We start from the raw sequence: 27,634 nt of genomic DNA, 5'->3' as shown, positions 1-27,634 counted from the left end.
ATTTGCACATGTCCATTTGACTGTCAGTCTGCACTTCTTCTTCGTGTTCGACATTTGACGTGTCAGAGAAAATCAAAAGTGAACTCGTTTTCAATTCGCATGTTTTGTTTTGCATATAAGGCAACTAAATTAAAACTCACTCCGCTGCAATACAGTTAACATACCACATAAAACGCCAAGATGGTTTTAGCAGATCTAGGACGAAAGATAACGACGGCGCTGCACTCGCTCAGCAAAGCCACCGTCATTAATGAGGAAGCCCTAAGTGCGATGCTCAAAGAGATATGCGCCGCCCTGCTGGAGGCTGATGTAAACATCCGGCAGGTGAAGCAGCTGCGCGAGAATGTGCGGGCCGTCATTGACTTTGATGAGATGGCCGGAGGATTGAATAAACGCCGCATGATACAGTCCGCCGTCTTCAAGGAGCTGATTAAACTGGTGGATCCAGGTGTCAAGCCATATCAGCCAGTCAAAGGCAAGGCCAATGTTATCATGTTTGTGGGCCTTCAGGGCTCCGGCAAGACAACAACATGTACTAAGCTAGCCTATCACTACCAGAAACGCAACTGGAAGTCGTGCCTTGTGTGCGCGGACACGTTTCGTGCAGGTGCCTACGATCAGATCAAACAAAACGCGACCAAGGCGCGGATTCCATTCTACGGCAGCTACACAGAAATCGATCCTGTGGTCATAGCGCAAGAGGGGGTGGACATGTTCAAGCGCGAAGGATTTGAGATGATTATTGTGGATACATCAGGTAGGCATAAACAGGAAGAGTCGCTGTTCGAGGAGATGTTAGCGGTGTCCAATGCCGTCAGTCCCGACAATATCATCTTTGTGATGGATGCCACAATTGGACAGGCTTGCGAGGCTCAAGCTAAGGCCTTTAAGGAGAAAGTCGATATCGGTTCCGTCATTATTACAAAGTTGGACGGACATGCCAAGGGCGGTGGTGCCCTCTCTGCTGTGGCTGCCACTCAGTCCCCCATCATCTTCATTGGCACGGGCGAGCACATCGACGACTTGGAGCCATTCAAAACGAAACCTTTTGTGAGCAAGCTGCTGGGTATGGGTGACATTGAGGGACTGATAGACAAGGTAAGTTCTGTACAACATCTACTTAATATTTTTTAACAAGCCAACTTGCTCGACAGGTTAACGAACTGAAATTAGACGGCAACGAGGAGCTGCTGGAGAAGATTAAGCATGGTCATTTTACCATACGCGACATGTACGAACAGTTCCAGAATATCATGAAAATGGGACCCTTCTCACAGATCATGAACATGATACCCGGATTCTCACAAGACTTCATGACCAAGGGCGGCGAGCAGGAGTCGATGGCGCGCATTAAGCGCATGATGACGATGATGGACAGCATGTCAGACAGTGAACTCGACAACCGTGATGGGGCCAAACTGTTCAGCAAGCAACCTACACGTTGCATACGAGTGGCACATGGCGCAGGTGTCATTGAGCGCGAGGTTAAGGAGCTAATTGCACACTACACGAAATTCGCAGCGGTTGTCAAGAAAATGGGTGGCGTTAAGGGTCTGTTTAAGCAAGGCGACATGACGAAAAATGTGAATCCGACGCAGATGGCCAAACTCAATCAGCAGATGGCCAAGATGATTGATCCCCGCATGCTGCAGCAAATGGGCGGCGTTGGTGGACTGCAGAACATGATGCGACAGCTACAACAGGGTGCGGCGGGTGGCCTGGGCGGGCTGGGGAACCTGATGGGCGGCTTTGGTGGCAAATGAGAAAGGCCATCTTATATGTAAAGATTTTTGTATGATTTTGTTTTTAAATAGTTCGGTTCTTAGCATTAATTTGTTAACGGTTTGCAAGCGCGACAATTATCCTCGTTTCCATGGCGATATCCTCGTGTTTAACCAAATTCAATTACAATTTGTGAAAATAGTGGTTAACAGTGAACGAAATCTAAGTAAAACAGTTAACAATAATAGTTAGCAGTCTTCAGTTTTTGTACGGTTTGGTATACAGTGGTCTGCAGTCGCAAGATTTAAGCTAAGTTTTTATTGTTAAAAAAACAGTATACTGTCAACGAACAACTAAAATTGCATGCATAAGACTCCGTACGGAAATGATATGAATAAAAAGTAAATAGAAATTCATGAAATCGTTTTAATATTAACTACTTAATTCGTTTTTCGTTTAAGTGGATTTTCATTGTGTGGTGGCGCCATCTATGAATCGTGTATGTGCATTTGCGCAGAGCTGCCAGACTTTCTGGTCGCAAGCTCAGGGAATGGGAAAATCATGCGCGGTTTGTTTTTTAAATATATTTTTTAATTTTTAATTTATAAAATATTCAAGTATGTAAGAAAGAGTTTTATCATTTAAAAATATCAACCAGAAAAGTGTCAGCATAGCTTGTTTAGTCTGTGGAGACACTAAGCAATGCGACACAGCCTTCATAATGTCGTACACTTGCCAATATGCCTCTAACACTGCCGTCGGTTACGTCGCACACATACAAACAACTATTACAAAAAACAACAAATGAACAGGCGAACAGAAACTTGTTGAAAGCAACTCAGCAAAAGCGTCATAGCAAAAGCGAGATACAAAACAAAATAACGGTAAGCAAGTAAACAAAAAAGGCATACAAGCACAAAGCTGTCTGCATATGGATGTGTGTGTGTGCTTGTGTTGTGCTGTTGTTGTTTTTATAGCTTTGTCATAGTGGAGGGGAACTGGCGCTCGCACAGACACAGCCACACGCATGCCGGTGCCGGTGCCGGTTTACAGCAGCCAGCCATGCGTCTGTAACAACACAAGCACACAAACATACATACATATGCTTGTAGGTTTGTGCGTATGTAGGTTATGTACATACATACATACATATGTATGCCTGTGAGAAGGTTGATGGGGTAGTGGGAGCTTTACTGGCGGGTCTTGCAGCATCCCTTGCGCATTGTGCGTGGGCTTGTATGTATGCATGTGACGAATACATACATACACAGTTGGTTACAAGTTACATTCACCCTCTCATTACAATAACAATGAAAATGCGATTGCTGTCATAAAAACGTCTATTAAGCTGTCAAGTTTTGACACTCATAAAACCATCAAACAAGTCAAACAAACAGGTTCGCAGCAAATGTTGTAGGTTGAACTGCTGTCAACATTTTTCGGTTCTTCCTTGCGGTTTTACGCACACACTGCCATGCGCATACACACACCTACACCTACACACACACACACACACACACACACACATACACACACGCGTGTTTGCGTATATGGCTGTGCTGTCGGCTTTCATATTTTGCTACCGTTTAGTATTTTAGGGCAGTTCCGGCTGGCAGTGATGCCGGGTCCGGCATAAAAGGCTGGGAGCTGTGTGGAATTATCCGTGTTACCATCAGCCCCACTTTATGGGTTTTAATTGTTGGCTTAAATTGGGGTTGAGTTTGTGGGTGCTAAAGCAGCAACCCCCAGATATTTAAAGCAGCAATAAACCGGTTTGTGCTTAGCCAATATTCATCGATTAAAAATTGGGTAAATCCTATTCCTCTGGCCTATTTACAATACACTTTAAAAGATGGGAAAAATTTTAAGACTTTACCTCATCTGAAAATGTTCAATCGCAATGATTACTTTAATACTTACCATTAGTTAAATTATAGCCTTAAAGGTGTACAAATCTCATCTTACTTCCTGTGTGTTTTCCTTTCCCTCTAGATATCTGGCGCCAGCAAAAGAACGTTTTCGCGCACTATGAAAAAACTACCCTCTATAATTCAACCTAATTAATGCACATGGCTATAACTCGGTAAAATAAAGTCCGATCTGGATAATATATGAATTTATGGACTTGTGACACTCTATAAAAGAAATAGAATCACGGTTGTTCAAATTCAATATTTGGAATTTATTTTTGTACCAGTCCAAAAAGTTATAACATTCAATAATTCGCAAGTAACGTACCCAGAAATCCAATGTAAAACGCAAATCGTATTTGTTTTCTTACAGAAAATCAATTTGTCTTTTATTGATTCAGAAAAAGTTCAGTTTCTTTTTTTTTTTTTGTTTTGTTTTGGATGACAGCATTTGCTCTTTAGTGTTTTTAAAGAGACATTTTTCTTTGTATGTACTTTACTTTTAATTTCTTCTTTGTTTTTGTTTTTTTTTTTTAATCTTTTGCTATTTTCTGTTTAATGCTTTGCTGCTCTGCACTTCTTTGCCGCACTTCCTCATTATTTGCTCGGTTCTGCACTTTCATTTCTTTTAACTTACAATTAGATTTAATTTTTTTCTTCTTTTTTTCAACTAGTCTTACTTTTCTTAAGCGAAATAAGCACAAAAGCTGCAAAATGTTTTGCTTAAACTATTTTTTGTTTTTCATTTAATATTTTTTTTGTGTTTTTGGTTTTTTTTTTTTTGTTTTCAACTGTATCTCCTTGGCTCCAATTTTTTTTTAATGTATGATTTTTTGCATTAAAGTTCTGCGCACAAAAAGTACGCATATAAATTTGAAAGTTTTAGCAAAGTTTTCGCATTGTTTCTTATATTCTTATACTTCTTTTTACTTCGTTTTTTTGTTTTGTTTTGTTTTCTGTGTTGTTGTTTTCTGTTAGCTTTTTTCTAGTTTTAAATACAATTCTTTTCCATATGCATATAAAAAATGCTTAAAAGCGTCACATAGATGCAAAAAATAATACCTTAAAAAATACACGGAGATTCGAAAGGGGTTTTTGTATTTTTTTTTTCGTTTTTGTTTTTTAGTTTTTTTGGTTTTTTTTTTTGTTTTGTTTTTTTGTGGAGAGTTACAAAGAGAGATATAGTTGCCAGTTAACGCGTCTAAGCGTTTCACGTTTATCGTTTACAAGAGAAATGAATTAAGTTCTTTAAAAGACTTTGATTTAAAACTTAAAAATAGCAACAAGCGAAATTTACATTACTTTGCGCCCGGCTGACCGCTGATGTTTTTTTCTATCATTTTTTTTTTGGTTTTCCGTTTTCATTTTTATATTTATTTTCTTCTAAGTTTAATTAGCTGCTGCTCTGTGCTAGCTTTTTTACGTTTACTTACAGCTAGTTTTACGCTTTTGTCGTTTTTGCTTTATTTTCTTTTTAAATTTAATGAGCTTGTTTCTTGACCTTTCACTACCTTTCGCTACACCTGCGGCGATGTTGTTGTTCTTGTTGCTGTTGTTGTTGTCGCCCGATTTGCCTAAAGTGCTGCATTTATTACATCTCCTTCTTTTACTTTCCATTTGCTTCTTTAAGTTTCAAGTTGTGTGTGTCTGTGTGTGTGTGTGTTTGTGTGTTTGGTGTGTTTTATGCATTTATTTATGTATTTCTTCTCTTTTTTTTTGGTTTCGTCAAAAAAGTTTCAAAAAAATATATATATATTCATCATTTCCTTAAATTGGCTTAATTAAAAAATGTTTCTCTCATTTATGCTTTTCCATTTTCACTTTGCTTCCAGCCGCGCCTAACAACTCAGACTTAGATGTCTAAGTTTTGCCCTTTGTTTAAAACACAATTCAATTCAATTAATTTAAAATTTGTTATTGGAAACTATTTGGTGTAGGGTGAGTGTTAATTAAGCTTACTCTCAAATTTATATATAGCAAAAATTTAACTACTAAGAAATCACACACGAATCGGGAAAACAAATACAAATCCAAGTAAACAAACAAACAAGCAAATTATTTCAAACACAAAACTTAAATGAAAAACAGTTTACAATTTTATTATTTTTTTGGTTTTTTTTAGTTTTTTATTCAAAGTTTTTTTTTGTGGTTTAGTTTTCAATTTTACGCACTAGACATTTGCTTTAAAAAGTACTTCAACACATTTTCATCAATTTCAATTTCAATTTCTGTTCCGTTTCGCTCTGTTTCTGCCAAATTCAAACTTGAGCGCAACCGGAAAACATCAAGGTTTTGCCTTCTTATGCGGTTGTTGTTGTTACTTTTCTCTCTTTTAAGACAAATAATAAATTAACTACTTAAAATTAGTTAAAAAACTAAAGTAAAACGCATTAAATTAAAACAAAATACAGACGCAAAACAAACAAGTTTTAAGTTTGGCTTGTCAAAGTAGAATAAAAAAAGTTCAAATAAAAAAAAAACCTCTGCTCGCAGCGGCTGGCCTTTATAGCTGCAGCGCACTGCTCGCCAATTTTAGGCAATCGATCGATCAGTGTATCGATTGCTTATCGACTGTATATGCAAAATTATAACTAATCCGAACTTGACGACGCGCCATTTACCAACACTGCGTACGCAAGCGTGCGCATCTCTCGCTTTCCTCGTTCTAACTACACAAAAACTACAAATTTCTAACCCTCCGTTCGTCGTCTTCGTCGCATCTCCTTTCACTCTAACCAACTAATTAGACGCTTGCGCGTTTCTACCAATTAAAAATCATATTTCCTACATCAACTACTCTTCTCCCGTTCTACTGTTTCTGGTTCTGCTTCCGCCTGTTGTTCTTAATCAACGCAACACTTCTTGTCAAATCTATACTTAGCTCTGCTAAACTTAAACGCTAGTGCTTTGATCTTAGTTACTAAGTTGTTGTTGCTGTTGTCTCTCCTACTATTTCTACGCCTACTCCTACTCCTACTACTCCACAATCTTCGTCAACTTTATATTCTTTTCGTATTCTTTATAATCATCTACAACGTGTGTGTTTTATGCTCTTGGGGATTTTGTAGTCTGCCCCGTTCTTGGCTTAAAACTAGGGTTTCTAAACTTTTGCAGCTAAGATTTAAATTTCTTGCCCCTCTTTTTTCTACTTTCTTCTCATGTCCTTCTCGTTATAAATAACCTAAAGTTTAATGTTTTTATGTTTTTCTGCCTAAAAACAGCGCAAAAATGTTGATTAAGTTATGTTCGCTAAGAGTTGAAACAAAACGTATTTAAAAGTAAAATACAAATTTCAGAAATAAATATTTTAAAGCAAATCGAAAATTGCACTTTGTGTAGAGATACAGAGTATAGAAGTAAGGGGGCGGGGTCGGGGGTGAGAGCTAAGTAAAGACAAATGTGAGCATGAAAACTCAAAAACAAAACTCTTGAAATTTTGTTGTATTTGTGATTTTTGCTTGTTTTTTTCAGTTGGTTTCTCTAGTTTCTGTTTTATTTGCAGAGGCGTCACCTGTTTTTTCTTCTTCTATTAAAAATATTCAATTTGTGTACAAAATTTAGTTCTTTTTGCTTTTGGAATGTTTTTGCAAAATATTTACCCCATTTGCTGGCTTCGGTTGGCTTTTTGCATCTCTGACGACGACGCTTGCAAGATTTGAGATGTTTGTGTGTGTGTGGGTGTATGATTATGTGTGCGTGTGTGTGTATGTCTGTGGGGTTTGTCAATCCTGCATTTCCATTGAATTCATTTTCTTTTTATTGTTACATTTTTCAATTTGGTATTCAGTCTAAAGCAAATTACATGTTGTACAAATTAAAAAAAAAAAGAGTAGAAAAAAGAAAACATGCACTGCACTTTTGTTTTGGTTTAGGCTTAGGAAGACTTTTGGCGTTGTGTTTTCATTTTGTATTTATATATGTAGATTTCATAGATTGTTAGCGTTTAGGCATTTAGACTTGACAATCAATCTATCTGAACCGAAAACATATATGTAGTTAACATACATACATATGAAAATCAAAGACTTTGCTCAGGAATGTTTGTTTGTGTTTGTATGTGTGTGTCTTGTCTCTGTGTGCGTACGTGTGATGTGTGGGTGGAAAATGAGCGCGAACAATGAAATGATGAATCCCTACTGGAATCTCGCTGAATCTCAAACACTCTCGAATAAGTAACACTCAACACGCTCTGACTATCTCTCTCTCTCTCTCTCTTTCTTTCTTTCTGTCTGCCTTTCTCTGAGATTCTCAAAGCCACTGAACTCACTTTAAATCGTTAATGCATCAATATTTCATTCAGTAAAATCACAAATACAATGTGTGTGCTTAGGCGTGTTGTGTGAGAGTGTGTGTGGCGTGTGGTGTTTGATGTGTGTTTGTCTGAATTTTGTCAAAGAAAATAAATACGCTAGGCTTTAATTTCAAACACTGTGCTGTCTGTATGTCTATTGATCTATTGATCCAACGATCCATCAACCCATCGACTATTTTTTAAGACTTACAATTAGAGACTAAAGAAATAATCGCTGCTGCATTCTCTTTTTCTATTGTTGTTTCTTTCTGTCGTCTTATTGCTATGTTGTTAATCTTAGTTTTTTTTTTCATTTTAAATTTATTTTTTTAACATTAATTTGCTTTGTTTTTTGCTTTTATTTCTGCTACTGCTGTGCCTTGACCTTCTTTACTCTTGCCTGTTGTTCTTCATTCTTCTCCAATCAATTTAAAACAGTTCGCATCTTTTTCCACTTACAAATTCACTACGTTTTTCACGTGCCACAATGCTAAACTACATTGCTACAATTTCATATCGGGTTTATCCCTACTACTTGCTGGTTTTTCCCATCTTTTATAAAGTGTGTATGCCTCATTGTTTGCCTTGCACTTTCAATTTCTATTCCTATGCCTATGCCGTCTCTCAACAACATCCTAATCATTATTCGCATGATAATCATAAACATCTCCATTCATTCCCGACTCTGCTGAACTCTGCTACAGCTTGTTGTTGTTGTTTGTTTGTTTGCAGACAAAAAATACGCTATGCTATCTTCTATCTTGCTGTTGTTCTTCTTCTTATTCCAATTATGTATCTTAGCTTTAGTTACTAGAAAAAAACACACACAGTTAAACGTAAAAAACTGTAGACAGCTACAAAAAATTCATTAAATCGACTGATGAGCACAAAAATATGCTAAAAACTAGTACAAGAATTCTTATTTTTTTTTATTATTTTGTTTTTGTTATTTCTTCTTCATCAATTTCATCATCGTCTGTTGTGTTTCCTATTCACGTTCTTCATACCTATCATCGTTTATTCCTCATCTCTTCTCTTTTTTTTTTTGTTAGACTCTAAAACTACTAAATTTGCTGCTTACTGCATTTTTGCTAGTACTTAAACCTAATTTTTTTTTATTTATTTATTATTTAACTTTCTGCTGCTGGTTTTATAGTTTCAGGAAAAATTAGCAAAATGTGTGAAACGTTTGCAATTAACAAATAAATCTTTAAATAGTTGCAATTCCCTTTATTTTGTGGGTTTGCATTTTTCTTTACAATGTCAACTCTTTTGTTGCTCTTCACGCTCTTTCGAGAGAGTAAGAGACAAAGTTCGCTCTCTTTGCTTTGTGCTTTAAACACTTGATTCTTAAAAATCTCATTCTCAGCATTCATTTTAAATAGTTTGCCTGACAATTTGAATGGAAAAAACATAGAAAACCAAAATAGTTTTCATTGTGTTTTTTTTTGTTTTCATTTTCTTATGGACTATAGAAAATAAATTTATTCGCTCTTGGTTGAGTTTATTTGTTTTCATTTAATTTATCTTTTTGTTTTGTTGTAAATCATCAAATTGTTTTTATTTACTTTCTTGTTTGTTTTTATTTTGTTTTTCTTCCTTTTTCGTTAATTTTTAACATACATTGCACACATTTTTTTCGGGTTCTTCGGTTTTCATTTGCTTTGCTTCGTTTCTTCACAAATGATTGTGTTTTTCTCTGCTTAAACATTTACATGCGCTGCTTTTCCCATTTTCTCTTTCAATGCAAGTTGTTATTTTTGTTTTATTCCTTAAATAAATTTACTTAACTAGAGTTTTGCGTTTTCTTTTTGCAAATTGTTGTTGCTTCAAGTTTATGTTTGCAGTTTTGCCGTTTTTTATATTATTTTGTTTTTGTTTTTTTCTTTTAACTTCTCTTCTAAGAAAATGTTGCCCCCTTCTGGTGAGTTTTTCCTGCTTTCAATGAAAATTTCGACCCCTTTCTACTACTACTTTCTCGTTTACTTTTGCTGTTGTTTAAGCATATTTTTTTAGTGTATAACTAATTTCTATTATTTAAGTTTAGTCTTTGCTTTTCTTCACTTTTTTACGCTCTCTCTTAACTCCGTTTCGCTCGCTCTGTATTTTTCTTTCCTTTGTTGCTGTTTCTGCTGCTTTCTCTTTTATACATAACTCTTAATTCTCTTTCTCTAGCTTTTCTTTATTTTTTTAAACAATATTTTTTTTTAGGGAACAGCATTTTCGACTGTTATCAAACTGTTTCTGGTCTGATGTGGCCTTCTCCTCCTTCTCCTTCTCCTCCTTCTCATTTTCTCCTTATTCATCTGCTTCTTCTTGTTGCTGTTTCCTCCACGTGTTGTTTTTGTTGAAGATGTTGTTGTTTTTATTGTTGTTATTCCAGCGCGTAATGCTCCCAACGCTAACCCTCCATCACGTCCATTAAATAGTACTCAAATGGGGTACTAAAATATTATATCTGCAACGTTGGAAAACAATTAGTTTAGAATAAATGATGTGTATATTGAAAGTGGGGTTAGGATGAACGGGAGGTGGGATTTCAGTAACTATATCACTCCTAAAGGAAAGCTTTCTGTATCGATTATCGAATTTGTAAATGCTCTTCGCAATTATATTTGGTATAAATATTATTTTAAATTTTCCTAAGAAATGATGGGTACATAAAAAGTAGGGTTAGGGTGAGTGGGAGGAGCTGGGATTCCCAAAAGGAAAGCTTTCTGTTCTAGTAGGTTTAGGGTGAGCGGAAGCTGGGATTTCAGAATCTAAAGGACAACTTTTTATATAGATTATCTACTTTTTTAATGCTCTTTTACAATAACCTTTGGTAGGGATATTGTCTTTCTTTATTTCCTTAAACACTTAGGACTTCGTTTCTTCTGATATGATAAATATTTTGGGAAACACTTTCATTTAAGTCTAGCTAGGAGATTCAGAGGGAATTAGGTAGGTTTAGCATGCAGGTAAAGGAAGGCAAACGTAATTGTTATATAAGCATGATATGGATGATATTTACCTAGAATGTGTTACCAGTGTTTAGGCTGCTTAGTAACTATACTAAGTATGCAAGAAAGAGCGTATGTTGTGATTGTTGTAGTTGTAGTTTTGGGCGCAGGAATAAAAAAGAAGTAGAAAATAAACGAATTGCGCTTAGTTATGAGAGTTGAAGAGTTTAAAAGTCATGAACAGATCTTGTAAGCAAACAGGCAAGCAACAACAAGCAGCACACAAAACGAATGAAGAAAGTGTAAAAAGAAGAAGATGATAAAGCAAAATCACCAATAATCGGGAAAGTAGAGAGTATTGCAAATGTGAATTGTGATTTGAAATGAGGCGAGTATTCAACGAGTGTAGGTGGGGAATGAAAAAACTTAAGCACACAGCACATGCAGCAAAACAGTGTTGGCAAACGTAAGAACGCTCTAAGTGGGGTGGCCAGGCACAGTGAGTGCCCGCTAAAGAGGCCATTGCCTACAACAAAGCACAACTAAAGCAAATGAATGAGGACTCTATGTCAGGGCAGAGAGATCAGAAAGCGATTCGAGACATGGACTTAGTAACAGACGGAAGAGACGTTGACAAATAGACACAGAGAGAGACAGAGAGAGAGATAGAAAGAGAGATTGAGAGAGAGACAGAGAGACATCACTCACCTCGCGAAGACCTATTTGGGAGCGGCTTGATGTGGATACTGTGTGTATGCCTCGTCGGGTGATGCAGCTGTGCTAGCCTGTTCGGAATCTGTCATTGGCATTGTTGGTATAATAGTTGGTGGTGGTGCATAATATGGATAAGTTGGACTAATATACTGTAACGATGGAGAAAAATTCTATAAAGGAACCGAAAAGAGAACGGAAAAAACAATGGAATAAAAGAACAGATATAGAATACAAATTATATATCAAATATCATTCAAAAATTCAATTGCAATTACACACAAACACGCACGCACACATTTATTGAGATATAGATGATGAACAAATATGAAGAGACGCACGCATCTTCAATGTTTTCTACATCTATTCAATAATGATCTAGATAATACTCATGCTTGTCTATATAAACATATATTCATATATCAGAGCTGAAAGACTGTTTTACAGTAAATATAAGTACGTATAAAGATCGCTTTATAGTTGGAAATATCCAGAAACCTGCACGGGAATTAAATTCGGCAGTTCTTAGTTTTGAAAATTTGTTTTTTTTGTTTAAAACACTTTTGAATATGGAATAACCAAGAAGCCTCTTAGTTTTCTATGTAGATATAAATCAACTTCAATAATGGTAAATATATATATAGTATTTCTCGTTAATCTGGATAATTAAACGTCCTGCAAGGGCGAAATTGTCAATGAAACAACCTAATGCGTTTAACAATAATAAAGAGGTATAGTAAAGAAGGAATCGATATCGATAAGGACGTAAGCGATATCGATAAAGACGTAATCGATTTAGATATTTTCAGCTCTAATATATATGCATCCATGCATGAGTATTTTCTGAGTAGTTCTTCGTTATGTAACTGTTCAGATCGGACACCCGTTAGCACTTACAGAGTTGCCAATCTGCAGGGTGGCCAACTGTGGCATCATAGTTCCATATGGCACAGCCGTGTCACCACTGACCATCATCGATATGCCGCGTGGTTGCACCTGATTAACAGCCTCCGGTTTGTACGAGGTGACGCCCAACTGGGGACCGGCAGCCATTTGCATGTACTGCAGGGCAGAGGAGGAATACTGATAAAAGTTGGGCATATGTTTGCCAAGTACGGAATAATATGCAGCACTCACCTGATCATCTACCTGAGTGATCGGCTGTGTCATCATATAGCCGGGTATCCATTGCGAGCCAGCGACCGGATAGCCACCGACCTGTGGTGCCCCGAAACGGGAATAGGGCACACCGATGGGTGTGCCGACATTGACGCTGACGCCATTTTGTTGCATGCTCGGATCGTAGGCAACGGGTATGCCCTCGGCGGAGACATCGCGCCACGCGCGCGCATTCGGATCGGGCGTCTTGAAGAGATTCTTCTTTTTGGGACCGCCATCGGCGAATTTCACCAATAGCGGATCTTTGGCACCCGGTATTGTGTTACCGTTGAACATTTGTATAATTTGTTCGCACTTCTCGCGGCTCTCCATGCGTGCAAAGCCAACGCCTGCAAAAGGGATACGGAATTAATTAGGGATTTATTATATATAGCGTGCATTACCCGGCATTGCCTGGGCAAAACTATTCAGATTGTAGACAAAACATCCATCCACTAAATCTACATTCTCAATCTACAAGCACGGCCCAGAACTCCATGCCCCAAATCAATATATACATTCAAATGAGTTTTAAATCGAATGGATTAAGATCAAAAAATGCCAATGAAATTTCCTTCTAACGATCTTTTATCCGAAATCTGGAATCTGGTAACAAGAGCCAACATTTCAGCCTTCTATGTCTAACGTTCAATTAGTCAGTCAGTCTGTACAAATAGTTATATATATATATATATATATATGTAATGTATCTATAGATCTCTCAATAGATAGAGAAGTTTACAGACGTTTAGCTTACCCTTTGAGTTCATTTGCTGATCACGCAATATTCTGGTGGAGACAACTTGACCATATTTCGCTAGCATTGCCTCCAGATCGGTTTCTTTGAAGTGTGGCGGCAAATTTGCAATATACAAATTTGTGGGATCCTGTTCCTGTTGCTGTGTAGTTGTTGACGGCATAGGATAGCAGCGTGTGTGTGTTGTTGTTGTTGTTGTTTGTTGTTCATTGTTGTAGTTGTTGTTGTTGTTGTTGGAGGATCAATCGAATCAAGTTTTAGTTGAATATGTTTCATTTGTTTAAAAAATTGCACACAAAAATTGAACATACACAAACAAAAGCAGTTTTGGCAGAAGCGCATGTTGTATGTGTGTGTGCGTGGGTGTTAATGGAGTGTGTGTTAGGCGTGTTGTGTGCGTGTGTGTGTGGATGAGCGACACAGACGACGCATTATCAAAGAGAGAGAAAGAGGAGGAAAGAAAATTAAAACATAAATTTTGTCATTAGTAAAATTTTTAGTAAAATTTCAAAAAAATTTCTGTTATTGGTAACTGGCTCTGTGTGTGTTTGTCTGTTGAGTGTGTGTTGCAGTGTTTGTGTGTGTGTGTGTGGGTGTTGTTTAGTGTGCCTGACTTAATGCTTATGTCGGATGTTGTATGTTGTTCATGTAATGCCAAGACCTAAAACATTGCTTAATTAAAAAATACCTAAAACACAAAAAGTAGCGAGTTTTTCAAAAAACCGCCAAAACAGACCTAAGATATAGTAAGATATATACAAGCTGTATTGTTACAGTTAGTGTAAGATGTATGCGCATATATGGAATGTATGTTTGTATGTATGCAGAATTGCCTAGTTATGCACTTAATTAAGTTAAATACCTGAACACTTATGTATGTCTTAGTTTTAAGGTGAGTTTAATTTTTATACTTAGAGTTTAGATTTGTTTTTTTGTTTTTGTAGTATATATATTTCTTTTTTCTTTTATATAGCTTAGTTAGTTTTTGGCCGGCACAGGTTTGTAGCATTTTGCGTACTCAAACAACAAACTTGGTAGGTTGATTATATGGCTGGCTATAACTTCAAATATACGATTACAATTTATACAGTTTTTGAGAGATACATGTTATGCAGAGTATAAAGAGTTTATATATATAAAGAGAGAGAGAGATAGAAATTAAATGAGCATCAATTCTAAGTAATATTTGTAGCTAAGATATTAAATTGCGTTTACGTTACGTTACGTTACGTTACGTTAGACTTCACACTAACTGTTTGTACAACGAAAAATATATAATTATTTGATGAGCTCCTAAATGGCATCGATTTATCAACTATCTATTACTATAGTTGGTTATAAAACTATTTGTTTTGATATGGTTACGTGTTTACAAAGCTATCGATTCTTTCCATTTTTATCTTTATACCAGCTAATCAAATGTTACGATATATGTTACGGATCGAAGTAATAATAACATTATAATTTGATTTCCTCTATTCAGCTACTGAGTTCGAGAGTCTATGTGGATTGTGTGTGGGCCAAGTTGGGTTAGTTACGCAATTATTGACTTACTACTTAAATTCAAAATTACAAATGATATTTAACTAGGGTGTAATTGTATGTACTTGTAAGTTAATACTGAACGAATACGCAGAAAACTGTTAAGAACAAAAATGTAGCAAGTAATCAATTTTCTGTATTTACAGTGAAAACTTCTCAAACGGACTCTGCCTTTAGGCAGACAGGAGCAGGGGGAGACTATGCCCATTCACCCTCTATTAGGCGGACACAGAAAATGTTCACTGCATTGTTATCAGGGCTGCAATTCAATGTTGAATCAAACCTTTCCCACAATTCGGTTGAATTAAAATCAAAACCGAATTATATTTATACGATTGTACTCTCAACCCATTTGAAATGGGTAAAAAGTGTATACTGATTTTGTGTAAATGTATGTAACAGGCAAAAGAAAACATTTTCAACCCCATAAGGTCAATAGCCGAGTCGATCTAGCCATGTCCGTCTGTCTGTCCATCCGTTTGTCCGACTTTCTATACATCCGTCCGTCCGTATGTATTCGCTTTTATCTCAGAGCTTATAAGAAATAAAGTATATTCCATTTCACCCCCCTCTTACAGTGAGACTTATTTGGCGTTGGTAGAAGAAGATTAAGGGTATCCCCTAGTCGGACAGAGCGCTCTTGTTTTTGTATACATTTGCAGCCTTAATTATAATCTATATATAATTGCTGTAAAAATCGCTTTAATCTGAATACTCATAGCTATTATTATATTAATAATATATGTTATTTGAATATATGTCAGATATACTAAAAAAAAAATAAATTAAAAACTATTTTAAATCTATGATAAACTATGATTATATTGTTTGGGCGCAGTTTTGATAGCATGTCACCTATTCGTATAACCTTGCAGTTGCTTTCAGAACTGATACAACAGACTTAACAAAGTCGAGTTGTTTCTCCAGTTCTCAGATTTAAGGAATTGTAAGTACTTCGTATGGATAATATGTATTGTAGTTGAAATCAACTTGATCGGAATAACATTCTGTGAACTTAAACTGATTGCATTTCTTTTGTTAAAATTGCAACGGATCGGTATGCTATATTAGCTAGCTCCACAATAGTTGGCATATCTGCACGGCTATATAAACTACGGCATGCCGAAGTTATTATCTTTCTATCTGTACTAAGATAATAGCTCGATGAACTGGGTTTACGAGATGTTTGTACTTTCAACTAAGCGATACGTAACTACTACTTATAGATCTATTTATATTACACTAATTGAATACCTGGCCACTATTGAAATGAAATTTGTTTGAGCAATTGTTGAAAATTAAAAATTGCTCTCAATGCAATTAATTTACCAACAAATCCGCTAAATTGTTATTAAATTTTCATTAATTTTTCTTTCATGATATAAATATTTTTTTTTTTCAATTTATATATTTGTTTTTCTGCTAAAGGAAGATTAAAAAGAAGGATTATAAATTGGCGTGTTAACGTTTTTTTGATAATAAATACTAATGAGAGAGGGGAGCAAGAATACAACCAAATCGAAATTAATGAATGACATTAATAAATGCATTTGGCTTCAATTATTATTAAATGTACACTAAATTGAAACGCATTTTAAATACGTATTTAATTGAACACTTTCGCAGCTAGACTCGATGAGCTCGATGAGGAAATATATCTACGAGGACGTTTAAAATAATTCAAACAATTTCTTGTGTGGCTGCTTTAGTTATATCCAAATTCTCAATTATGAATTAATAAACATGTTTAAGCTACGCTAAAAATGATTCATAGATGATTACTAAATTTGGTTATAAATATGTACGAGAATATAAGTTGTGTATGTGGGGTGGGACTAAGTAGTATAATGGGGTTTAAAGTATATAGTACGATATACGATATACAAGAGTCTTTTATATAGTTTAACAACACTACAAACTAGGGGTTTGGCTAAGGTTTGGGCGTGGGCACAGGTTTTGGGGTAGGTTTTGATTGAATTCAAAAAGAAACGAAAATAAGAGTTGCGAGATTTATAAAAATAATTTGGCAATTTATTTTAGCCGCACACATTTTGTGTGGGAGTTGCAGAAAGTTCACTCAGCATCGCGAATCAATATAAATTTGCAAGCAATTCCGAACGAATTCGACCGTCTCTTTGGCAAACTGACAGCACAAATGTGCAAACTTTGTGAAATGGAAATGCAAAAGGGGTCGCACAAGGCAGACAAAGGATAAAAGAAAAAGGAAAGAACCCAAACTGATTTCGCAGCTATGGCGAATAACTTAAGCCTCGGCGTGGGCATATTGACCTTTACAGGATGCGCGTGGGTAGCTCTGAGCTCTGAGGGATGTGTGAAATAATGCAAAGCAAGATTATTCTCGATTCTTCGTTTGGGTTTGTTTGTAAAGGAATTTTATAGATATATATTTGAAAATGACTTTGCAGTCTAGTGTAAAGTTGAATCGAAAGTTCGTACATATAAAATTCCAAATTTAAATGAGAACTTGACGTGATTCGCATTTGCAGACTGCAGAAGGGTAATAGTCTATAAGAAAATCAGGTGCAAGAGTTGCTTGTTGCCTTTTTGCAAATCCTTTGAAGAGTTTGTAATAAAACAGACAATATAACATATAAAAAAAAATCGTATGATAAAATTAGAATCATATTCTTAAATAAACTTAAAAACAAAAGCAATTTGAAGCATAGTGTAAACGAATAATAATGTTGGGTTAGTTGGATTTTGTTAAATGGGCTTTAGTTCAGGGTTAGATACGGATAAGGGGGGTGGTGTCCCGGTCTAGGGGGTGGTTGGGATGGATTGGGATAGGATAGTTTGCGGTGTGAGGGGTGAGTATTACTTGCATGCAAACAAACGTACAATGGCCGGCCTATGAAGCACCCAGATACCCACTTTGGCCATCTGAGCTTGCACGCCCTTCGCCTGCAGTCCCTTGACGGCGCCCTCAGCGTAGGCTGGCTGCTCGAAGTCGACGAAGCCGTAACCTGTAAGAAACATATTTTGTTTTTGTTTTGTTTTTGTTTTTCGTTTTGGTTTTGGTTTCGGTTTTTGTTCGTTTTGTTGCGTGAGTGTTTATTGTTTTACAGGGGGCGGAGGTGGAATTTTTTTAATTGCATGTTGAAATACATATATAAATATATATATATAATTGTTTAAATAGTTTATATATTATTTAATTTTTGTTTGCACACATTTTAGAAAATTTGTATTTTTTAAAAATTCAACAATTTTTGCACGTGCAAAATAAGTTTTAAGAATGAAAAACAATCAAAACAAAAACAAAATATATTCGAAAAGAATTTCGAATTAGATAAAAGAGAAACAGAGAGCGAGGTGGGAAGAGAGAGAGAGAAAATGGTGAAAATAAATTAATAATTTCTTGGCACATCATTTTGCTGTAACTTAAAGAGAGCAACGGAAAGTGTTAGGTAAATAAATAAATTATATTATATATAATAATTTGTATGCATATCAAAAGGAGGTACAAAAATAAATCAAATTACAGAATAGACAAAGCCTTTCACATAATACACACACACACAATTTGTACAGCTCGTTATTTGTGGCACATTTTATATATATATTTATAAGAGCGGGTATTATCAATATAATTATCATTAGCAGTAATAATAATAGTAGTTATAGTTAATATATTTGGGGTTAGAGTGCAGTAGTAGATAGGTGAATGCATGAATGATTCGATTGCGAAATAAGAAATATACGAAATTATAAACTCAAAAAATAAGAACTAATCAAATAAAAGCAGAAGTTTAAACATAAAAAAAAATCGATAATTTTTAGCTGCCAATCGGTAATTTTGTCCTTTATCAATAATAAAAAAAAAACATCAAAGTACCAGTCACAAATAACGAGAACGAGCAATAAGATTTAAACAAAATACTTGAGAAAACTATAGACAAATTAAATATGACGAGTACTCTAGGGTATTTATAAAAGTAACTTAAAAAATATTTAATAATATTTTTTAAATATTTTTTTTAGTTTATAGATACTTCAATGAGATTTATTTGCCATATTCTTCATTATTTGCAAAACAAATATTTCATATATTATTATTTAAGCCATATTTCTAATATGTTTGGCAAAGAGATGAACCCCTTGTGACCTTTGAGTACTGCGCATATTTATAAACTTATAAAAATACAAAAAATACGTAAAAAAGAGAAAAGAAAACTTTGTAAGAAATAATTGGTTAATTTTAATTTTTTTTGGTATTTGTATTCTTTTCTGTTTTTTGTTTTTGTTTTTGATTACATAACACATACTAATAATACATATACGAAAAACACACATAAATAAAATAATGATGAGAATGGTGAAGAAAAAAATACCTTTACATTTGTTTGTTGTTTTATCTAAAATAGCCTTGGTTGATATTATTGTTCCGTATCTGTAAGGGAGAGAAATAGAGCGGAGTAAAGGTAAAACAGTGAATTAGTGAGCGCAAAAAACATGTGTAAATCAGACGTAAAAACAAACTAACTACAAGACTTTTGCATGTCAGGGGCGTGTGTGTGTGTCAGAGTTAACAGTTGTTTATATAAAAATATATTTATTTTCTGTCCTGCTGTGTGATTGCCATAAGCCGTGTGCGTGTGAGGCTTTAGCTGGCGTTTCGTTTTTAGCTATTTTGTTTTTGTTGTTGGTTTTGTCTAAACGTCACGACAAAAAGATATAATAATAATAATTTTGGTTTCTAGGCGGCCAAAGGATACAATATATATGTAGGCGGCAATTAAATAGTCATTAAAATGCAATATTTATGGCGCGCGCTGAAAAGTAGGCAACGAATTATTTTCGTGGCGCTGGAAATTGCTTATTTGAGCTTGGACCAGACGAGTCCTGTCAGGCAAATTAAATCGATATCAGCATAGTTACAGACATCGATGAGACACACAAGCACACACCCGCACACCCACATCTTTAGTTATACGAATAAGCGCTTATATGTAGTTATAATAACATTAGAGCTGCCCAACGAATAAGCCGCTTATTTTGATTGCCCCGCAGTCAAGCAGATGCAGCAGCAGCAGCAGCAGCAGAAAGAAAAAAACATAATAAAGGGTGGGCTTAGGCGCACAATTCTGTCCCAACTCAAGGCTTGCTACGCGAAAAAAAAAAAGCAGCAGCAAATTAACCTTCAATTTAATTACTTGACTTATTAGGCAGCGAGCGGCCCCTTTCAGTTAAGACTGGACTCGTGTAAGCTCTCTAGCTGGCCCCTGCCCCGCAGCACTTGACTTAGGCGCCTACCCGTGGCTTTTTTCATTATTTTTTTATGTGCCTGGCATCTCTATATATATATATATATATATTAATATATTTTTTATGCATATTTTGTTGCTGGCCTAAATAAAGTGCGCAACGTTGCGTATGCGTAATATATAAGCCATACACCACGACATCATCATTACCAAATGGTTGTAGTTGAAGTTTTAGTATTTGTTTTTTCGTGACCATTGATGAAGCGTGTGCTCTAATTAGTGGATTTTGTTTAGTTTTGCTAAAACCCGTTTCCTGCAGAGTAGAACGGGGCATACAAATATATATTTGTTGGGGGGTTGCTTGCCTCCCCCTGCCCCTACCCCCTTACCAAAAAGCGAGTGCTTGGGGCGCTGGTGTATTGAGTTGTATGTGGCCTTTGTAGAAATTCAACGAAGCGGAATGAGCTGAGGCTTAGCTGCTCATTAGCAGAGCGGGAATGGGGGGCACAAATTGAATTTTAGCTTTGGGCCATGCTTGCAACAAATTTTGATACATTAGCCATAGGCTAAGGGTTTGCACCACCCCAAAACATTTGGGCAGGCATAGTTCCAATAGATATACATCGAACAATTTAAATGCCAATCGATAAGCCGCAATTCTATTTAAACATAAATATTTTTCATGCAAACCCAACTGAATTGTACGTTTAACAATTGAATTCTTTGCCGGGCTGGAATTATTAATATTTAAGCACAATAGCAGATATGCCTATAAAGGATTGTTATTTGCTTTACTGAGAAGGCAGAGAAAGCTGAGAAGACTATGTAAATTTCATTTGAATGAAATCCCAAACTAAACTTTATTTTGTCTTCTATATAAAAAACTTAAGACTTCTTTAAGGTAATGCGCAGACTATGCAGAGTTTGTCATGACTTTATTCTATTGGTATCTTTTTGTCTATTCTTGAAATGTATAATAACATTTTAAGTGTCCATATCCTTATGTAGTATGTGTATATATATATATATATATAGTTGTGTAATTGAATAAACGATACTCACTGTGCACACATATTGATCAGATCCTTATCGGTTGTGCCTTGCTGCAGTCCGCGTATATAGAGATTTGTCTTTGACAACTGCTCGCCGCCCTGTTGATTTTGATTCTGTACCGTGCCGTTGGGACCCATTGTGGTGTTTGTGTTTGTCGTGTTGCTCAGACTGGTGCTCAGTGTGCCGCTCTGGGAGCCCGTGTTCGATGAGCTGCTCGAGTTCGTGTTGCTCGGTGAGGCTGCAGTCGGAACACGCTGGCCGTACTGGAGTTCAAAGAAAGAGATAAACGAATAAAGTATTAGTGAGAGCGAGCGAGAGAGATAGAGCGCATTGTGGTTAGATTGACAACAAACTGTCCACAATATGCACACGCAAATATTCAATGCTTTTCCGATTATATTAAGCGATATTTTCAATGTGTGTTCCACAGCTTTGTGTGTCTCTGTCAGCATTTGTGTGTGTGTATGTTTGTGCGCGTGTGTGTGCATGTGATAAAGTATTTTTATTGAAATTCCAATCAGGCATACGAAGTTATTGAATGGCTGAGAGCTCAACTCAATGCCATACACACACACACACACATATATACAAAATGTACAAAGCATATGCCATATGGATGTGTATATGAATGTGTGGGTAGTTGAGGTATAGTTGGCAAAGGATACACAGAAGGATATGCAGCGAAAGGCATGTGGACCAAAGCTGTGTTGATGGCGTTTTTCACTTAAAATGCCACAGTGCAAGCGCTTCTGAGAGCGTGTGTGAGTGTCATTGTATGTGTGTGTGTTTGCATATAGCACAGCGCTGCAGGATATTTGGCAGCATTGCAAGGCAAGCGTTGAAAATCCATAAAATTTGTATGCACACACACACACACATCGACACATACACACAGCTATCACTTGATACACTTATATTCTGTTTTGTTTTATTGTTTGGAAATTTGCCAAAAATAAAAGGCTAACTATGTATATTATTTTACGCTGGCAGCAAAAAACAACAACAAAAATCTGCAACAGTAAGGATTAAAAAAATATCAACTTAATAGATATGAAGTGCAAAGTCAGGCGGCTATTGGCCCGACACGCCCCTTCTTTAAAGCGAATGCAATTTTCTAATTGTTTTCGTTATCGATTTTGTGCTTCTAGTTGCGATTGCAACACGAACCTTATCTTGTCGTGTCTAGTGTCATGTTAGCTGCCACATTTTGTGGCATTCAATTCGGTTCGCAGCTGTTGCAGCTGCGGCCACAACGATAAGCGTTACAATTAAAAGCCGCAACACAAAAAAAAAATGTTGGGGAAAAGAATTTAATATATTTAATATTTTAAGAACCAACCGCAAAATATTTAAATTAAATTAATTGCATGCTTTTTTTGTAGTATTTATATTTTATGCGGTTACGAATCTTTATTCGTATCAACAATTTTTAGACTTTGTTATTAAAAGTTTTTTCTTATATACTATAGAGTGTAGCATGGCAACGCCCATTGCAATACGGGAACATTTTAAGTACCATAGACAATATTGTATATGTGAGTATACAGAAATCTTCAAGAGAAATCCCAAATTGTAGTTGAGTATCTCTTTCTCTCTCTCCTTAAACAAACCGTCGAAAAAGCTAAGACTTGACTCTATGAGAATCGCATCGAAAGGCGATTTGGAACAGAAAACATCAAGCTAGTGAAAGAAGAGCTAGTCAAAGAGTAAGACAGTAAAAGTTAGCTGGTGAGCGTCAGACAGAAAGCTACAGAGAAGTCGAGAGCGAGACAAAACAAACATGGAATCACTACTTAAATTCATGAAAATCGCATAGAAGGGCGATTCGAAGCTAAACATAAAAAGGGAGGGTTTCAAAAGCTTATCATCCGTATAGTCTTGCTTAGCTTTTAAGCATGTGTGAAAAGTTCGATTGACAGTCGAGTTTTTGTTGTAATTGCTGATGCTGCGTGATTTTGATGTGACTTTGTTGCGATTTGTGTGATTGTCAAACAGAGATAGCGAACAGCTGAAATTTACTTTATCAATAAAGTACAAAAGGTGCGTAGTAGGGAAGGGCTGCCAAGTGGGTTATATATATGGTAAGAAGGCAACTCTAGAGCATGCTGTCGCCTACACGCTTCACATAATTTCCTCTTTTATTTATTTTACTTTATTTTTGGACAATTTCTCACAGCATGTGATGAGGCGCATTGAAGTGCAAATGTAACAGAGCAAATATTGTGAATGCTGATAAAATATTTGATACAAGAAGCGCAAGACAGGGCATAGTTGAGAGAGAAAGCGAGCGGGAGAGGGAGACAGAGAAAGAAATGCAAAGAACTGGAGACGAGACGAGTTCAAGTGCGAGTTCATTTCTTTTGCACAGTTTTGTTATCTTTTCTGCCAGCGTAAGTACTTGTAATACATATACACAACACACACACACACATCCACATTTTGTGTACATACTAGAAGAGCTCGGGCTCACAAACTTCTCTCAATTGTGTATAAAACAATTTTCGGGCCTTGTCGTTTGCCTTGTTGTCGCTGTCTCGTAATTAAATAATAAATTCAACTGAAAAATCGTATATGCTGGGTCTCAAGCATGATGACTATTTGCTTGTATGCATACATATACATATGTATATATGTGTGTGTGGCCTGACACATTCATACGCCCCGTATGCCAATGAACTGAACGCTGTTTTTCTGCTGTCTGATAATGAAATTATATCGTTCGCATTATTTAAAGCGCACAGCAACAAGCGCGAATGGCATAAACTAAACACACACTGACGCACACACACGCACACGTACATACACACACTATACCATATGCTTGTTTGCCTATGTGTGTCATTCCAAAAATGGGCGAGCGTCGTGTTGGCTGCCGTTTTATAAAATACAAAAAGTTTCTTCATTTCTTTTTTGTTATTTGCAAAATTGCGTCATTTGCAAAATATTTCACGCCGCAGCAGCAAAAACAACAATAAAGAAATAACAACAACAACGCATCAAACTCTACTCTCTTTTTCGTAAGCTGTTTTGTTAACTATCTTTGGCTTCCTAACGCGAATGGTTCTCCGCCCCCTTCTTCCGCTCTTGCGTTTCCCGCGGTGCGTGGCAAACACGTGTGCAGACTTTAAGTTAATTTTTCACAGTTTATTACACTCTTACTTCTCCTTTTCTGCTTCTTGTTTAAGCTCATATCTATTTTAATTTATAAAGTTTTAGTTACCATTAACCTTTCGCTATTATTTATGTGGCTTTCATTTTGATGAGAGAGAGACAGAGAGTGAGAGGGAGGGGAATACAAAAGCCAGCAATGATGATAAAAGAACAATTTGATGTTATAAGCTAAACATTTTGATTGCCTCCATCCAAATAACAATGTTAATAATCACGTTAATAATGATAATGCTGATGATATGGCAAACGGATGTCAATCACGCAAGTGCAAACAGGCTAAGAGACTTTTTGCTCTACTAAAGGTAAAGCTAGTTGCTAAACATGTTTAACGAGTCGCATATGTGTGTTTGTTAGTGGTTACTTCTGTTTAACCTAAATGATATCTAAAGTCTGGTAAAAGTAAGTTTAGTAACACTGGAAATGCACTAATTTTCGAAACATATTTAAGTGTATCCATATTTTACAAGATAACTCGCTTTGGTAGCTATTTTAAGTGAAAGCTTAACATTTACCAACACTGGTGATTCGCAACATAAATGCTCTTTGACAACATTAAACCCGTTTACTAACACCAAAATAAAAAATAACATCTTAAAGGCTAAGAATTTAAACTAATTCTTTAAATATTTCCCATTGTTGTTTATAGATTCCAGAAGACACCTACATTTTAAAAGGAATTTTTATAATTTACCAACACTCTGGCAATCCACTAATGTTCTTAATAGTATAACCTAACACTTACGCTTTTCAGCAATAATAATCTCGTTTTCTAACAGCAATCTAAACATTTTCTCAGTTTTACCATTATTATTCTTTCTTTGATTTACTTCTAAGTATTTTCACTGACGTTGTTCATATTATTGGATATAACCATAACGTATTTTTATTTAGTTTCCTTTCTCTCAATTTTTTCACTATGACTTTACATTTAGTTTAGCTCTATTTCTAGACACCCGGCATCATTATTTAATGCTGCTTGCGCAAGTCAAATATAACTACCATTCCATTAACATTAAAACAAGTGCCCCTTTTTTTCTCCCCCTTTTTTTGCCTGGTCAGTCTTTGGCAGAAATGGAACCCGTCTCGAGTCACGTGCCAAAAGTGCCTCAAGTAAGCAACCCAAAACATCAAATACAGAGCACAACACCACACAGAGCAAATACAAATGGACTTATTTGTGATTTATGATGTCGCCGACATGAGCGCCATATAATTCATTTAAGCAGCGCCCGTTGATGTCTTCCCTACTCCTGCCCCTTTCTCAGCTCTTTCTGTAAAGAACCTCTTTCTTTCTCGCTCTCTTGATGTCTTTCCTAATAAATCAAGGGGGCAGTCGCATTGCACTTGTGCCAAAAATATATATAACCATAAATCCACTCAATCACGATTAGCGACAGTTATTATTTGTCCCACTGTCAACCCGTTGCCGGATTGTGTCTTAAAGTTGAGATACAGCTGGGGCAAATATATATTTAAACATGGTTTTGGCAATTGTTAAGACTTGGTTGTTGTTGACTTTTTGGGCTAGGCAAATCTCTTGGTGACTGCCTATGCCAAAGTCATCAAATCAAGAAGCAGTCAGCTAAATCCGGTACGCTTCGTCTTTTCGACTGATTGCGATTCTTGAGGGTGAGATATGAGAGGGAGGGAGGGGCACCAGTGTGGTTGGGGTTGTGGGCGTACATAAAAAATGCCGCTCACGTGACTTCTATAAATTAAATGCGTGTGTGAAGGGTAGGAACTGGTATCTGGTACGGCAGCTGATAGATGGGCCATGCAGGAAGGAAACCCAGGCAGTCAGAGCTGAGAGATACGACAGGAACGACCCCTCTAGACCCCGGCTCGGGCTAGTCCTGCCCCAGCGATACCAGAATTTGCCATTGGCGAAACGCATAATTGACGCAAGTCATGTGCAAAGGGCGGGCTGTGTGTGGGGGGGAGCAAAGGAAACTCGCCTGGCAAATAATTCAAATGCCTGCCGTGGAACGCGAATTTCGGATTATCAGCCCATGACGCGGCAGGTGGCAACTGAACCGGGGGCATGCACCGGGCACAGGCGCTATAATTTTTCAAATTCTGTTCAACATAATCCGCACAAAATGATTTCGACTCTCGAATCTGGCGTGTCAGCAATCGATAAAAATAAAACCGTAAGCGTAAGCTCTCATTAATAATAAAAAAGCTACTCAAAAAGTGCATACATCAAATATTTAAGCTACAACTTTCCCTATCTCTATATATACATATATCAAATGCCATTCGTTGTTGTAATTCCTTAAGGGTCAAGTTCATTAGGTCTATTTCGATAAATTATCCAAATGAACCCTGAACGGCAGAGTTCAAGGCGAGACGCGCTTCTTGCAGTTTTCACTTGTTTCATAAACAAAAACAAATATAACAAAATAATATTCTACAGATATATAGTAGCTATATTTTTAGCTCGAACAAAGAAGAGTTCATTGCACTTGACCTTGAATTGGCTGTTCGTCTGGCACTTGTGGTATTTATCTTTATTACTCTCGTAAGGGTATAATATAGAAGGAATGTGCAGCTTTAGAGCTCGAAGGACTTTCACTTTTGATAAAGTTCACTTAATGCCAGACATTATGTACCTTATTTAATTATTATATGATGCATATATTGATTTTTTTGTTGCTGTGATATGAGAAGGGTATTTAAACTTCGGGGCGTTTCTTTCATGTTTTTTTTATATTTTTGGCAATTCGCACAATGATTGATAAGCATTTTTTCTTTTTAGGTGGGTTTTGTAAATCTGATTGCTTATCGTTGGGGTTCAATGGAATTTTGAGTGCTTTTCTGGGAAAACAAAAAAAACAAACTATAAAATGCCTCATAAATGAAGCTTCTAGACTGAAGACTATCCAAGCAGCACTTTGCTATGAGGCAATACTTACAATACATGAGCTTGTTTATAAACTCAATTATCTAAGCAAGATATGTGTTTTGTTATAAAGCTTACCTGCAAAGATAGAATTAAAAAAGAAATAAATATTAGAAAATATGTCAATTAATTGTTGTAAAAAGAATTCTTTAATAATATTTATAAGCATTTATAAGCGAAAGACAAACAAATAAATAAATTTAATGTATATTATATCATTTAATAAATTGTATACATTTTTAAACATTCC

At 36.1% G+C, this 27,634-nt stretch overlaps 2 protein-coding genes across 23 annotated transcripts in view; one reads left to right on the top strand and one right to left on the bottom strand.

The window, feature by feature from the left end:
* Positions 1-27: 27 nt before the first annotated feature.
* On the top strand, positions 28-2,134 carry Srp54k (signal recognition particle 54k). Its single transcript, XM_064691365.1, has 2 exons — positions 28-1,098; positions 1,155-2,134. Exons 1-2 carry the CDS (start codon positions 181-183, stop codon positions 1,761-1,763), a joined length of 1,527 nt encoding a protein of 508 aa, XP_064547435.1. The 5' UTR covers positions 28-180; the 3' UTR covers positions 1,764-2,134.
* A 7,890-nt stretch (positions 2,135-10,024) lies between these two features.
* Positions 10,025-27,634, bottom strand: part of shep (alan shepard) — a 156,209-nt gene continuing 138,599 nt past the window's right edge. For 5 of the 22 annotated variants that reach the window (XM_064691500.1, XM_064691505.1, XM_064691494.1 and 2 more), the window contains 9 exons: positions 21,321-21,574; positions 19,386-19,444; positions 17,893-18,017; positions 13,492-13,633; positions 12,714-13,084; positions 12,474-12,659; positions 11,574-11,749; positions 10,937-10,977; positions 10,025-10,381 (listed from right to left, as the gene is read on the bottom strand). In XM_064691500.1, coding sequence (XP_064547570.1) covers positions 11,585-11,749; positions 12,474-12,659; positions 12,714-13,084; positions 13,492-13,633; positions 17,893-18,017; positions 19,386-19,444; positions 21,321-21,574 — 1,302 coding nt within the window. In that variant the 3' untranslated portion in view covers positions 10,025-10,381; positions 10,937-10,977; positions 11,574-11,584. The remainder of the gene's footprint in view (positions 10,382-10,936; positions 10,978-11,573; positions 11,750-12,473; positions 12,660-12,713; positions 13,085-13,491; positions 13,634-17,892; positions 18,018-19,385; positions 19,445-21,320; positions 21,575-27,634) is intronic. The other 17 variants (XM_064691502.1, XM_064691493.1, XM_064691488.1 and 14 more) reach the window with 15 other exon arrangements.

This window comes from Drosophila montana, unplaced genomic scaffold, assembly GCF_035044405.1.
Source record: "Drosophila montana isolate Dmon_TW-CO22-7 unplaced genomic scaffold, ASM3504440v1 contig_3438_1, whole genome shotgun sequence".
Taxonomy (NCBI): Eukaryota; Metazoa; Arthropoda; class Insecta; order Diptera; family Drosophilidae; genus Drosophila; species Drosophila montana.
This window is presented reverse-complemented; position numbering and strand designations above follow the sequence as displayed.

Excerpts from the sequence above, each read along its gene's own strand:
- Srp54k (XM_064691365.1), top strand. The coding sequence starts at position 181 with ATGGTTTTAGCAGATCTAGGACGAAAGATAACGACGGCGCTGCACTCG. Across the intron at positions 1,099-1,154 it reads TTGAGGGACTGATAGACAAG|GTTAACGAACTGAAATTAGA; the intron begins GTAAGTTCTGTA and ends CTTGCTCGACAG.